Source organism: Sapajus apella, unplaced genomic scaffold (assembly GCF_009761245.1).
Source record: "Sapajus apella isolate SASKATOON/1434 unplaced genomic scaffold, GSC_monkey_1.0 scaffold65, whole genome shotgun sequence".
In the NCBI taxonomy this organism is placed as follows: Eukaryota; Metazoa; Chordata; class Mammalia; order Primates; family Cebidae; genus Sapajus; species Sapajus apella.
In genome coordinates, this window is record NW_022437005.1 from 5,186,012 (window position 1) to 5,200,238 (window position 14,227).

At 44.7% G+C, this 14,227-nt stretch overlaps 1 protein-coding gene across 6 annotated transcripts in view; it reads right to left on the bottom strand.

Moving 5' to 3' along the window:
- DZANK1 (double zinc ribbon and ankyrin repeat domains 1) overlaps window positions 1–14,227 on the bottom strand; it is a 92,043-nt gene that overhangs the window by 19,207 nt on the left and 58,609 nt on the right. For all 6 annotated transcript variants that reach the window (XM_032248089.1, XM_032248088.1, XM_032248087.1 and 3 more), the window contains one exon: window positions 1,578–1,681. In XM_032248089.1, coding sequence (XP_032103980.1) covers window positions 1,578–1,681 — 104 coding nt within the window. The remainder of the gene's footprint in view (window positions 1–1,577; window positions 1,682–14,227) is intronic.

Here is a 14,227-nt window from a genome sequence, read left to right on the forward strand (position 1 = left end):
TCACAGTTGAGCAGCTTTCTCTGGAAGTAGCAATAGGAATTTAGATTCAGCCAAGGGGCAAGAAATGTTTTCAGGAACGCTCAGTTCGTAAATACTTTGGGTCTTGTTAACCATATGTTCTGTGCTGTGAATACTTTACTGTCATAGCACGAAGCAGCCACATATAACAAGTAACGGAATGGATGCATAAGATTTTATTTACAAAACTGGGCAGTGGGCCAGATTTGTCCCAGCTGTCATAATTTGCGAATCTTTGGATTAGGCTGAAGAATTCATAAACTACCAAAATAGATTATCAAAGGAAATTGGTCAATACTTGAAAATGAGATCATCTCGATGTTGGCCTATTTGGCAGCAGAGGAGTAGACAATCTTTTTCATAAAGTTCCTTCTAGTCTTGCAACAAACAGAGGAAGGGTCCTCTCACAGAGCTGTCTTTCGATAATGGCAATGTAGTATCAAAGAAAGGACATGGGGCTCTGACAGGGTCTAACAGGGTCTGACGGACCTGCTTCAAATCTTGAACCCCATGAGACCCAGCAGCGTAGTCTTGGGCAGGTCACCAAAACACTCTGAGCTTCAGTATTCCTGGGTATCAAATAAGGCTTCCGATTACCTAGTGTGGAGTGAAAAACCACCCCAAACTTAGTGGCATTAAACCACCACCACTTATGCTAAGGATTCAGAGAGGACATAGCAGAGATAGCTTGACTTTGTTCCACATGTCTGAGGCCTCAGCTGGAAGACTCAACTGGCTAGAGGTGGTTGGATGTTTGGGGGCTGGAATTATCTAGAGTCTGGTCACTCATGTGGCTCCGGCGCAGAGATGACTCAAGAACTGAGTTCAGCTGGTGCACCTACATGTGGCCACTCTATGTGGCTTGGGCTTCTCATAGCAGGGTGGCTGAGCTCTAAGAAGGGGTGTTAGAGGTGAGTGTGCCAAGCAAGAGAAAGCCACATGACCTTACGTGGCCAAGCCTTGGAAGTCTCATGGCATCACTTCCACCATAGTCTATTAGTCAAACAGTCACAGACCCACCTAGATTCAATCTGTATCTGAGAGGACACAGATTCTACCATTTGAAGGGAAGACAGTCAAGGAATTTGTGTTTTTTTTTTTTAAGTGATCACAAAGGTAATACTCCTCCCTTGCAGGTTTGCTGTGAAGACTAGAATGATGAATACAATGCTGATGCTGGGTCTACTGTAAAACGGCAGCTTTTATGTTACTATTGCTATATATTAACAGTATATGATTTAAGTCCACAATCTTGCTGGACTAAACTGTTCTGGGACTTTTCATTCTGACTATTAGAATTTCCAACGTAGCATCTGAGCATGAGATGTTCAGAATCGTATTGTGTTAGGTCAGGCGCCCCAGAGGCAGACTCTGAGACAATCTTCATGTGCAAGTGATTTATTAGAACAGAGCTCAAAAGGCAGAAGATAAGAAGCTATAGAAAGCAGAGCAGGAAAGAGAAAGTAACCAGGCAACATGCAGTTTCAGCAAAGTCCATGGAGGGTTCCATCAGCCTGATTCCATGGACACTTGTGGAGTGGAAATTTCATCTCACCCACCTTTCCCATCCTGGGTTCTGCAATCAAGGCCCGGAATTCAGGGTTGTTCTGAGCATAACACCTGAGGTGAGCAGAGATATGATCCAACTGTCTTCTCCAGTACCCTAAGAAGAGAAACCCAGCCATCTGGATGATTCTCCTGAGGCTAAGACAGAAAAATGCTAGCATGGAACATATGTTCTCAGTGCGGTTAATTTCCTTTGTCAAGCTTTGTGATGGACTTTCCTTACTGAACTTCAACTATGTCGTAGAACAAGTTCCATTTCCCCCCAGCTTCTTGTTACATGTGATTAATCATAGAATATCATAGAATCTCAAAAGGGGCTGGGCGCATTGGCTCGCACCTGTAATACTAACACTTTGGGAGGCCGAGGCAGTTGGATCACTTGAGGTCAAAAGTTCAAGACCAGTCTGGCCATCATGGTGAAACCCTGTCTCTGCTAATAATACAAAAATTAGCTGGGCATGGTGGCATGCACCTGTAGTCCCAGCTACTCAGGAGGCTGAGGAAGAAGAATCACTTGAACCCAGGAGGAGGAGGTTGCAATGAGCCAAGATTGTGCCACTGTACTCTAGCCTGGGTGACAGAACAACACATCTCAACAAAAAAAGAATTTCAAAAGAATATATTTTGATTGCCACACGTGCGGTCTTTTCTTTTTCTGTGATTTTATACCACCTATAATAACTTACCTAATGTTTTATTTTATTTTATTTATTTTGAGATGGGATCTCACTCTTGCCCAGGCCAGAGTGCACTGGTGTGATCATGGCTTACCATAACCTTGACCTCTCCGGGCTCAGATGATCCTTCTACCTTAGCCACCCAAGTAGCTGGAAATTCAAGCATGCACCATAATGCCTGGCTAGGGTTTATATTTTTTAGAGATGGAGTTTCACCATGTTGCCCAGGCTGGTCACAAACTCCTGAGCTCAAGTGATCTTCCTGCCTCGGCCTTCCAAAGTGCTAGGATTATAAGTGTGAGTCACCACACCCAGCCCTTATGCAATATTTTAAATGTACCGTTTGGGGCTTGCCAAATGTGTACATCCCAATCAATATATAAAACATTTCCATCACTCCAAAAAGTTCTCTTGGGCCCCTTTCCAGTCTGCATAGGGTTTAAGACACATTTGAATTAGGTGCTACCTTTTAAAACTTGTGAGATTTCACGTGAGTTTCATGCCTCATTTCTTATATGCAGGTGGAAAATGCAGGGGCACTGGGCTCACCTTCCCACACAGGCTGAACACCTGATGCCAAAGAGCAGCTGGCTGCTTTGGGCAGGGCACAGGCTCTCCAGCTGGCCACAGCCCCTGCTGTGCCATGTGGCCACTTGATTCTGTAAACCCACATCGGATCCCACCTACCAAATGAAGACACTAAGCTGAAAGCAATCAGAGAGTTTTTCCAAAGTCATGCAGCATGGTTCAGTGGAAGGAGCACATGATTTGCAGTTCAGACAAGCCAGCATTTAAATTCTAAATCTATCATTTATTAGCTTAGGGATGTTGAGCCAGACCCTTATATCTCCCTATGCCCTACTTTTCTTACCTAATAAAATGGAACTAATACCCCCTGCCTCATGTGTTATTGTGACATTAAACAAAAGAACCTAAGTGTTCTTAGTTGGGTTTCCCTGAAAGCAGAACTGAGATAAAGACTTAGGAAAGGTGGTTTCTTTGGAAGGTGACCATGGGACATGCAAGTGATGGAGTATAAAGAGCAGGACAGGGAAGGGAAGGAAGAAAGAATATGTTAAAAACTGGTTAATACTGTGGGCAACTGGGGCCTGATCTTGCTGGGGATCCGAGGGTCCATGGAGAACATGCCTCACAGTTTTCTGCTGAAGGACAGAGAAGCTATAGGGGGTCTGCTCCCCGGCTCCCTTGCCCATGTGTGAGAGTAGCCCAAGTAGTGTTAACTCCCAGTGCTTCTGAGCTGCACCTGTGCACGGACAGGCAGCCTTCTCCTGAAGTTGGAGGCAGCAAAATCAAGAGAGATAAAAGAATTTAAATAAAACAGATAAAACTATTTAAATAAAAAAGAGAGAATGGGGCACATTTGATGAGGCATACTGGCAATGATAGAGGTGGAACCATCGACCACAGCTGCAGGTTGAGATCTGGCTTGGGGCATCTGGAGAGTCTACTATGAGTAATCAAGATAACACTAGAGATCATACTGAGCCTAGTGCACTGTTTGACACAAAGTAGCCATTTATCCCACAAATATTTACTGGGCACCTACTATTTTTCATGTACTATTCTAGGTCTAGGATACACAGGAGTGAACAGAATTCTTACCCTCAAGGAGCTTACATTCTCAGTGAACACAGATAATATGAAAATAAATAAATATGTATGCAGGAGTATATTAAAAATGAGGTTCTGATGGAGAAGCTACAATACAATAGATGTATATTTCTAAAATCAAATCTCAACTTTCAAAAAAGCACTGAGAAAGAACCTTGTGAGGAAGTCCTTTGGCAAGGGTCTAAGACTATGAGTCCCCACGGAGAGGTGAGGTCTGTTCCCTTCCAGATCAGGCTGAATGAGGGGATTCCAAGGGATTGGCTTCTGCTACAGGAAACTGAAAACCTGTTTCTATTAATCATTGCTACCAAACAAAACAGCCCAGAACTTAGTGGTTTAACAAATCAACCACTTTACTGCTCATACTTCTGTGGGTCGAGAATATGGTCAGTGCTCTGCAGGGATGGTTCATCTCTGCTCCACATGGTGTCGGCTGAGCCATCTCAAATAGGGCTATGGGATCCAAGATTATCTCAGCCACAAGGCTGAGGCCTCAACAAAGATGGCACAAACTACTGAGAGCTGTCTGGGATGACTCAGCCTTTGTCTGCACACATTCAAATGCCTGGAGTCTTTGGGGTAGGCTGCTCGCTCAGGCGCTCTGTTCTCCTTCATGTGGCATCTCTTCTCACTCAGTAATCTCTACTGAACTTCTTTACACAGTGCTGGCTTCCTAGAAAGCAAGTGGAAGCTTTCAGCTCTTGTAAGGCCTAGGCCCAGAACTATCATGGTGTCTCTTCTACCGCTCTTTATTGGTAAAAGCAAGTCACAAGGTCAGTCCAGATTCCAAAGGAAGAGACACAGCCTCTTCCTCCTAAGGAGAAGAGAGATGTGGGGAGTGACTCTGGTCATCTCTGCAGATAATCTACCATAGGTCTCATACCACATTTATACCTGGAAGAGCTCAGTCAGACTGTGAGCTGGGTTTTGACTCCCACTAGGGACATCCAGAGGGCAAAGGAAGAGCTGAGAATGACCAACTTCTGGCATGGCAGCCTAGGGATTTGAGTGGACCTACTCCCCAACAAAACTGTTAAGGGTAGGTAGCTAGGGAGACATGAACAGGGCAGGAAAGGCTCCCCCTACCCCCAGAAATGTCAGTGACCATCAGGTGATGGTCAGACAGTTGTTAAACAGTTTCTCTAAAATAATAATTGGTTGTAGCTGGTGCCAGGGAACAGCAGTCCCCCAGTAGACAGAAAACACCGGAAGCTGGTCATCAGCAGCTTCCCGATGAGATCTCAGGAGTTGGACGAGTAGGCTTAGCCATGTGCACTAAGAAGCAAAATGGCAGAGTTTAACTGGTACATGACCTTTCTCTAGAACACTCAATGGGTAAGGGAATGCCTCAAGTGATCATGCACACTGTCAGGCCTCCAAGTCCAAGCCTGGTCATTACAGCCTTGGTGACCTGCACATGCACCTCCTGATGGTCTCCGGGAGCCAGAAAGTCTGAAGTCACCAGATGGCCACAAAGAGAAGTGAAACAACTGGCTCCTGCCTCAGCCAATAGCTCTCCTCCTGCAACGTTCCACCATTGTTCCTGCTCAGCCTTGCAAAGCTTCCCCACTAGATACTAGGTTTCTCAAGACCCCTATCCCTGTAACTATGTAATTTACCGCACCCTCCCCTCTGCTTGCAACTGATAACCCCCACCCTTATGACCATGCCTGTTTGTAATAGATGACCCGTACCCTTGTGACTATGCACCCTGTGATGCCCTTCCCCCTCCCTAAAATAGATTACAACCTTTAATTGACCACTTGCCTCAACCTATGTAACCAGTCCCCTTTCCTACTCCCCTTGCCTAACTCCTTTCTTGGACTTGGCCCGCAAAGTAAAATGGCCTCATTGCCCACACAAAGCATGCCTGGTGGTCTCTTTACGTGAGCAACGCGCCTAACACATACAACTTCAGTAAACATACAGTGCGTGTGGCCCCTCCCAAGTGCTGGCAAGCCACTGCGCATGGGGACAGCCCAGCAAGAAGGACTGGGGAGAAATAATACAAACCCTGGAACCATGCCAATGTATAAGCCCCACGTCAAGGGCTGAATGGTGCACTTGAATTTCTTAAGTCACCCACTTGGACTTCTTCAAAGTGTACTTTACTTCCTTTCACTCCTGCTCTAAAACTTTTCAATAAACTTTTACTCCTGCTCTGAAACTTGCCTTGGTCCCTCACTCTGCCTTATGACTCTCAGCCAAATTCTTTCCTCCTTGGAAGCAAGAAGTGAGGCTGCTGCAGACCCATACCCATATGAATTCGCCATTGCTAACAAAACTAATTTAGAGAAACAGCAAACCCCATCACAACTATTTTAAGTCTCTAGAAATGGTTCTAAAGCCATATAGAAAATAAACGTTTAATGAATGCATACCAAAACTCAGAATCATGAGAGTCTGTGGTGTCTGAACCATGGCCCACTCCTTTCCACTCCTTCTCAACTGAGCACGATGGAAACTCCGCTCCATATAGGTGTGGCCAAGAACACAGGGCTCCCTCTCCTCACATCTTCCGAGGAAGGTCAGGGACTTCAGTATTTCTCATCCTGTCCCAATTGCCCTTTGCACAGACTAAGTTCCAGACAAATGTGGTCAAGAGGCTGGGGCTCCCTTTCTCTGCCCAGATCTGGGACACTGGGAATGCTGGGGTCCAGACCACCTATTCCTGGCTCATTCGGCACAAGTCAAATGTTGAAAGATGCAAGTCATGAAGAACAAAGGCTACAGCTGCATCCTGCTCTGCTGGTTACCTAAAGCATTGCTCAGCCCCTAAAGCAATGGTGCCACATTGAAAGAAGTATGCCATTGTTGCCATCCAAAGCATGGGTTCAGAGATTTTGCCCAGGGGAAGAGGCAGGTCAAAAACCGGAGTTCAGAGTCTCTCCCCAAAGGAAAAGACTTCATTTGCAACAGAGTGTGGGAAAGTTCAAGCCTAAGGCTGCTTTCAAAACAATGGAGGTTGTGTTAAAAAGCAATTAAAAGACTAGAAGATTCACTAGAGATATGAGCTAAATAGGCCGGCCAGTTTACCTCAAAGGACCAGGGAACTTAACAGCTAAGAAGAGCCCTTCTGAAATAAGAAAAATAGTCAAACACTGACCTAAAAAACTATCTCTGTAAAGTAAGCTTGTCCAACTCACAGCCCACGGGCCATATGTGGCCCAGGGTGACTTTGAATGCAGCCCAACACAGATTCGTAAACTAACTTTCCTTCCTTCCCTCCTTCCTTCCTTTCCTCCCTCCTTCCTTCCTTCCTTCCTTCCTTCTTTCCTTCCTTTCTTCCTTCTACCCTCCCTCCCTCCCTCCCTTCCTCTTCCTCTCCCTTCCTTCCTCATAGGTTCATAAACCGACCTTCTGACCTACTTTCCTCCTTCCTCCTTCCTCCCTCCCTCCCTCCCTCCCTCCCTCCCTCCCTCCCTTCCTTCCTTCCTTCCTTCCTTCCTTCCTTCCTTCCCTCCTTCCTTGACATATTCTTACTCTGTTGCCCAGGCAGGAGTGCAGTGGCACTATCTTGGCTCACTGCAACCTCCGCCTCCTGGGTTCAAATGATTCTCTTGCCTCAGCCTCCCAAGTAGCTGGGATTATAGGTACCTGCCACCATGCCTGGCTAATTTTTGTATTTCTAGTAGAGATGGGGTTTTGCCATGTTGGCCAGGCTGGTCTCGAATTCCTGACCTCAGTGATCCGCCCACCTTAGCCTCCCAAAGTGCTGGGATTACAGGTTTCAGCCACAGTGCCCGCCACAGATTCGTAAACTTTCTTAGAACATTATGAGGATTTTTTTTTTAAGCTCATCAGCTATCTTAGCATTAGTGAATTTTATGTGTGACCCAAGACAATTTTTCCAGTGTGGCCCAGGGAAACCCAAAGATTAAACACACCTGCTGTAAAGGATGCCAAATTTAATTAAACCTGTCTGTGAAGCAATTTATGCCCCAGGTCATGGTTGGAAACAATAGAGAAATCATCCAACAATAAGTAGAGCTTAATGGCTAGGTGTGGTCAGGAAAGAGACAGAGACCCGCCAAACCACCATCATCCTATGGCGGTGACAGGGTGCACGCCAAGGTTACACTCCTCGTGGAGTAACATCAGAATCTCCACACTGGGGGGGTAAAATAGAGTTCACTAAAATGATCCAGTTAGTCACTAAACAAACAGACAAACAAATAACAATAACAAGCCTGGAAGATAGGTCAGTACCCAGAGTTGACACAATATATTATTTAACACATCCAGTTTCCAACAAAAATATCTTGAGACATGCAAAGAAACAGGAAACTCTGACCCAAACACAGGAAGAAAAAACATCCAACAGAAACTGACTGCGATAGCAACTAGATGTTGATGAATTTAAGACTTCAAAGCAGCCATTATAAATATGCTGAAGGAACGAAAGGAAATCATGCTTAAAAGGAGGAAAAAAAAGAGCTGGGAGTGGTGGAATGCACCTATAGTCCCTGCAACGTGAGAGGCTGAGGCTAAAGGATCACTTGAGGCCAAGAGTTGGAGGCTGCAGTCAGTTATAATTGCACCACTGCACTCCAGCCTGGGTGACAGAGCAAGACCCTGCCTCTTAAAAAAAAAAAAAAAAAGTAGAAGAAAAAATTATGATGCACTTCAGGAGGCTGAGGTGGGAGGACTGCTTGAGGCCAGGAGTTTGAGACCAGCCTGGGCAACATAGCGAGACCCCATCTCTACAAAAAAAAAATTAAAAATTAGCCAAGCATGATGACATACACCTCTAGTCCCAGTTACCTGGGAGGCTGATGTGGGAGCATTGCTCGAGCCCAGGAGTTTGAGATTGCAGTGAGCTATGATTTATATCATTGCACTACAGCCTGGGTAACAGAGCAAGACTCTGCTTATAAAAAATAAAGATAAAAAAAGAAGGAAGAAGTATTCCTGAAAAAGAGAATATAAACATTTCAGAGGAAAACCAAATAAGAATATGTAGCAGAAAAGTACAATAACTAAAATAGGTAATTCACAAGGAGGGCTCAACTGTAAATGTGAACTAGCATTAAAAAGAATTAGCAAAGTGAAAAATAGGTCAATAGACATTATACAATATAAAAAGAGAGAAAGGAATGAGAAAATGAACAGAGCCTAAGAGACCCATGGGAAGCTATTGAGCATGCCAACATTAACATAATGAGAATCTGAGAAGGAAAGGAGACAGAGAAATAGGGCAGAAAAAAAATATTTCAAGACGTAATTGCCAAACGCTTCCTAAATTTGATAAAAGACATGAATTTACACATCCAAAAAGCTCAATTCATCCCCGCTACTGGAACACCAATTTTAACAACTATCTGCACACAGAAAAGCACCATCACATGAACCAAAAATCAGGTGAGCAATCACAGTACCTGGTTTTAACTTCATATTGTGGAAGGAGGCATTAAGAAGGGCAGGAGAGACAGTCTTGAATCACTGATACCATCCTTCCCCATCCCCCAGCACCAGCTGTACAGCATGGAAAGGGAATGCGTGCTCCTTGGGGAGGGAGAGCACAGTGACTGGGGGACTTTAAACTGAACTCGGTACTGCCCTGTCGCAGCTGAGAATAAATCCATGCTGGGCTCAGCCAGTGCCCGCACATGGAGGGAGCATTTGGACCAACCCCAGCCAGAGGGAAATCGCTCGACCTAGTGGTCTGAACTTGAATTTCTCAGCAAGCCTCGCCACTGCAGGCTGAGTTGCTCTGGGATCATAGGTAAACTTGAAAGGCTGTGTAGGACTCAAAGACTAAAATTCCTATAGTGCTAGACTAGGGTTAGAGGCAGTAAACCAGGGTGGCACGTGACCTAGGGAGACACCAGCTGGCATGGTTTAAGGAGGGCTTGTAATATACCTCCTCCAACTCCAGGCAGTGCAGCTCATGGCAACAAAAGCCACTCCTTTCTACTTAGAGAGAGGACAGCAAAGAGGAAAGAGGACTTTGTCTTTTATCTTGGATACCAGCTCAGCCACAGTAGGACAGGGCACCAGGCAGAGTTGTGAGGTCCCCCTTTTGGGCTCTAGCTCCCAGATGACATTTCTAGACATACCCTGGGCCAGAAGGGAACTCACTGCCTTGAAGGGAAGGCTCCAGTCCTGGCAGGATTCATCATCTGCTGACTAAAGGGCCCCTGGGCCCGAATAACCATCAGCAAAACCCAGCGGGTATGCCGTGGGCCTTGGGCTCTGATACGTGCTAACTTCAGGGGAGACCCAGAACATTACAAGTTGTAGTGGCTATGGTGAAAGACTCATTCTGTTTAGGAAAAGCAGAGGGAAGAATAAAGAGGACTTCATCTTGCACCCTAGGTACCAGCTTAGACACAGTGGGGTAGAGCAAAAAGCAGGCTCTTGGGGTCCCCGAGTCTAGGCCTATGCCCTTGGACAGCGTTTCTGGATCTGCCCTGGGCAAGAGGGGAGCCTACTGCCCTGAAGGGTGAGTCCCAGGCCTGGCAGCATTCGCCACAAGCTAAGAGAAGAGCCATTGGGCTTTAAGCAAACACTGGCGGTGGCCTGGCAGAACCCCCTGTGGACCTGTGGACCAGTGGTCGTGGTGGCCACGGGGAGAGGAGAGGCTCCCCTGCCTGTGGAAAGGGGAGGGAAGAGCAAGAAAGACTTTTTGTATTACGATTTGAGTGCCAGCTTAGCTGCAGTGTAATAAAACATCAAGCAAATTACTATGGTTTTTTACTCCAATCCTTGGCTCCCAATAGCATCTCTGGACATGCTCAAGGCCTGGGAGAACTCAGCACCTAGAAGAGAAGGACCTTAGGCAAGGACAAGTGCTATACTGGCTTCAGGTATGACCCAACGCAGTCCCAACAGTGGTGGCCACAGGAGTGCTTGTATCACGATATCCCTAGTTCCAGGTGGCTCAGCACAGAGAGAGAAATTTGGTATGTCTGGGAAAATGTTAGTGAAAAGAACAAGAGTCTCTTCCTGGTAATCCAGATAATTCTTCTGTATCTTATCTAAGACCACCAAGGCAGTACCTCTACAAGCCTGCAAAAAATCACAGTGTTATGGGGCTTGTGATCCAAGTCTCTTCAAATAATTGGAGAGTCTTCCCAAGAAGGATAGGCACAAATAAGACTGGTCTGTGAAGACCTCAAGAAATACCTAACTTTTCAAGGCCCACTCACTGAAGAACATCTACAGGCATCATTACCATCCAGGAGAACATGACCTCACCAAATGAACTAAATAAGGCACCGTGGACCAATCCTGGAGAAACAGAGAAATATGACATTTCAGACAGAGAATTCAAAATAGCTCTTTTGAGAAAACCCAAAGAAATTCAAGATAACACAGAGAAGGAATTCAGAATTCTATCAGAAAAATTTAAGAGAGTTTGAAATAATTAAAAAGACTGAAAGAGAAATTCTAGAGTTGAAAAAAAGAATTGACATGCTGAAGTATGCAGCAGAGTCTCTTAATAGCAGAATTGATGAAGCAAAGGAAAGAATTAAAGTGAGCTTGAAGACAGGCTATTCAAAAATACACAGTCAGAGAAGACAAAAGAAAACATAATACGAAACAGTGAAGCACACCTCGGGCCGGGCGCGGTGGCTCACGCCTGTAATCCCAGCACTGTGGGAGGCCGAGGCGGGTGGATCCCAAGGTCAAGAGATCGAGACCATCCTGGTCAACATGGTGAAACCCCGTCTCTACTAAAAATACAAAAAATTAGCTGGGCATGGTGGCACGTGCCTGTAATCCCAGCTACTCAGGAGGCTGAGGCAGGAGAATTGCCTGAACCCAGGAGGCGGAGGCTGCGGTGAGCCGAGATTGCGCCATTGCACTCTAGCCTCGGTAACAAGAGCGAAACTCCATCTCAAAAAAAAAAAAAAAAAAAGCACACCTTATAAGATCTAGAAAATAGGCTGAGCGCGGTGGCTCACTCCTGTAATCCCAGCACTTTGGGAGGTCATAGCGGTCAGATCATGAGGTCAGGAGATCGAGACCATCCTGGCCAACGTGGTGAAACCCTGTCTCTACTAAAATTAAAAAAAAGAAATTAGCCGGGCGTGGTGGCACACGCCTGTAGTCCCAGCTATGGGAGGCCAAGGCAGGGGAATCACTTGAACCCAGGTGGTGGAAATTGCAGTAAGCCGAGATCGTGGCACTGCACTCCAGCTGGGCAACAGAGCAAGATTCTATCTCAAAAAAAAAAAAAGAAAACAAAACAAAAATCTAGAAAATAGCCTCAAAAGGACAAATCTAAGAGTTTTTGGTCTTAAAGAGGAGGTAGAGAAAGAAACAGGAGTAGAAGGTTTCTTCAAAGGGATACTATCAGGCCAGGCACAGTGGCTCACATCTATAATCCCAGCACTTTGGGAGGCCAAAGTGGGTGGGTCATTTGAGGTCAGGAGTTCGAGACCAGCCTGGCCAACATAGTGAAACTCCATCTCTACCAAAAATGTAAAAATTGGCAAGGCGTGGTGGCTTATGCCTACCATCCCAGCAACTTGGGAGGCTGAGGCAGGAGAATCGCTTGAACCCATGAGGTGGAGGTTACAGTGAGCTGAGATCACACCACGGCACTCCAGCCTGGGCAACAGAGGAAGACTCCATCTCAAAAAAGCAAACCAAAAAAACCAAATGGATAGTATCAGAGAACTTCCCAAACCTAGAGAAAACTATCAACATTCAAGTACAATAAGGTTATAGAACACTAAGCAGATTTCACCCAAAGAAGACTACCCCAAGACATTCAATAATCAAACTCTCAAAGGTCAAGGATAAAGAAAGTATCTTAAGATCAGCAACAGAAGAGAAATAACATACAGTGGAGCTCCAATACGTTTGCACTAGGCTTTTCAGCAGAAATCTTATAGGCCAGGAGAGAGTGGCATGACACATTTAAAAGGCTGAGGAAAAAAAAGTTTTACCCTAGAATAGTATATCTGGCAAAAATATCTTTTAAGCATAAAGGAGAAACCAAGATCTTCCCAAACAAAAGCTGAGGAATTTCATCAATAGAGACCGTCCTACAAGAAATGCTAAAGGGAGTTATTCAATCTGAAAGAAAAGGATGTTAATGAGCAAGAAGAAATTATCTGAAGGTAACAGTAAGCACACAGAGAAACACAGAATAGCATAACACTGGCATTGTGATGTGTGAACTTCTCTTGACTTAAATAGAAAGACTAAATTATGAAAAAATCAAAAATAATAACTACAGCAACTTTTTAAGACAGTACAATAAGACTAAAGAGAAAAAACAAAGTTAAAAAGCAGGGGGATGAAATGTAGAGTTTGTATTAGTTTTCATTTTGCAAGTTTGTTTATGCAATCAGTGTAATTATGACGCATTGCATGGCTCTACCAAAATATCTCATGTACCCCATAAATATACGTACCTAGTATGTACCCACAAAAATTTAAAAAATTAAAAATTGAAAAAATTTTTAAAAGAAGCTCTTAAAGTCCAGGCGCGGTGGCTCAAGCCTGTAATCCCAGCACTTTGGGAGGCCGAGGCGGGTGGATCACAAGGTCAAGAGATCGAGACCATCCTGGTCAACATGGTGAAACCCCGTCTCTACTAAAGCTACAAAAAATTAGCTGGGCATGGTGGTGCGTGCCTGTAATCCCAGCTACTCAGGAGGCTGAGGCAGGAGAATTGCCTGAACCCAGGAGGCGGAGGTTGTGGTGAGCCGAGATCGCGCCATTGCACTCCAGCCTGGGTAACAAGAGCGAAACTCCGTCTCAAAAAAAAAAAAAAAAAAAGAAGCTCTTAAAGAGATCCACAGCAAGACACATTATCAAACTGCTGAAAGAATATGACAAGAAGAGAATCTTGAAAGAAGCAAGAGAGAAGTGACTCCTAAGCTTCAAAGGATCCCCAATACAGCAGAACTCTCATCAGAAATCATGGAGGCCAGAAGACAGCAGATTAACATATTCAAAGTGTTCAAAGAATATAACTGTAAAGCAAGACTCTTATAGCTAGTAGAGTTTAACAAAAACAGAGCATTCATTGCTAGCCCACCCACCTTATACGAATTCTTAGGAAGTTCTTTAGGCTGAAAGCAAATGACCCTAGAGAGTAATATGAATCCGCCCTCCCACACACCCACTACCAGTAAAGGTAGTTATGTAATTATAGAAGATATTATAAATGCATATTTCTTTTCCTATGAATATAATTATAATGTTTGGCCTGTAACATATAGAAATAAAATACATTGACCAATAACAACACAAAGGAGGTGGGTAAGAGCAAAGCTTCGTTGAGCTTAGGAAATGAATCCAAAGGAATAAATTAAGAGGACTATAAATGGGAAGAAGGAAGGCTAATATAACAAAAGCCTCAAATATGGAAT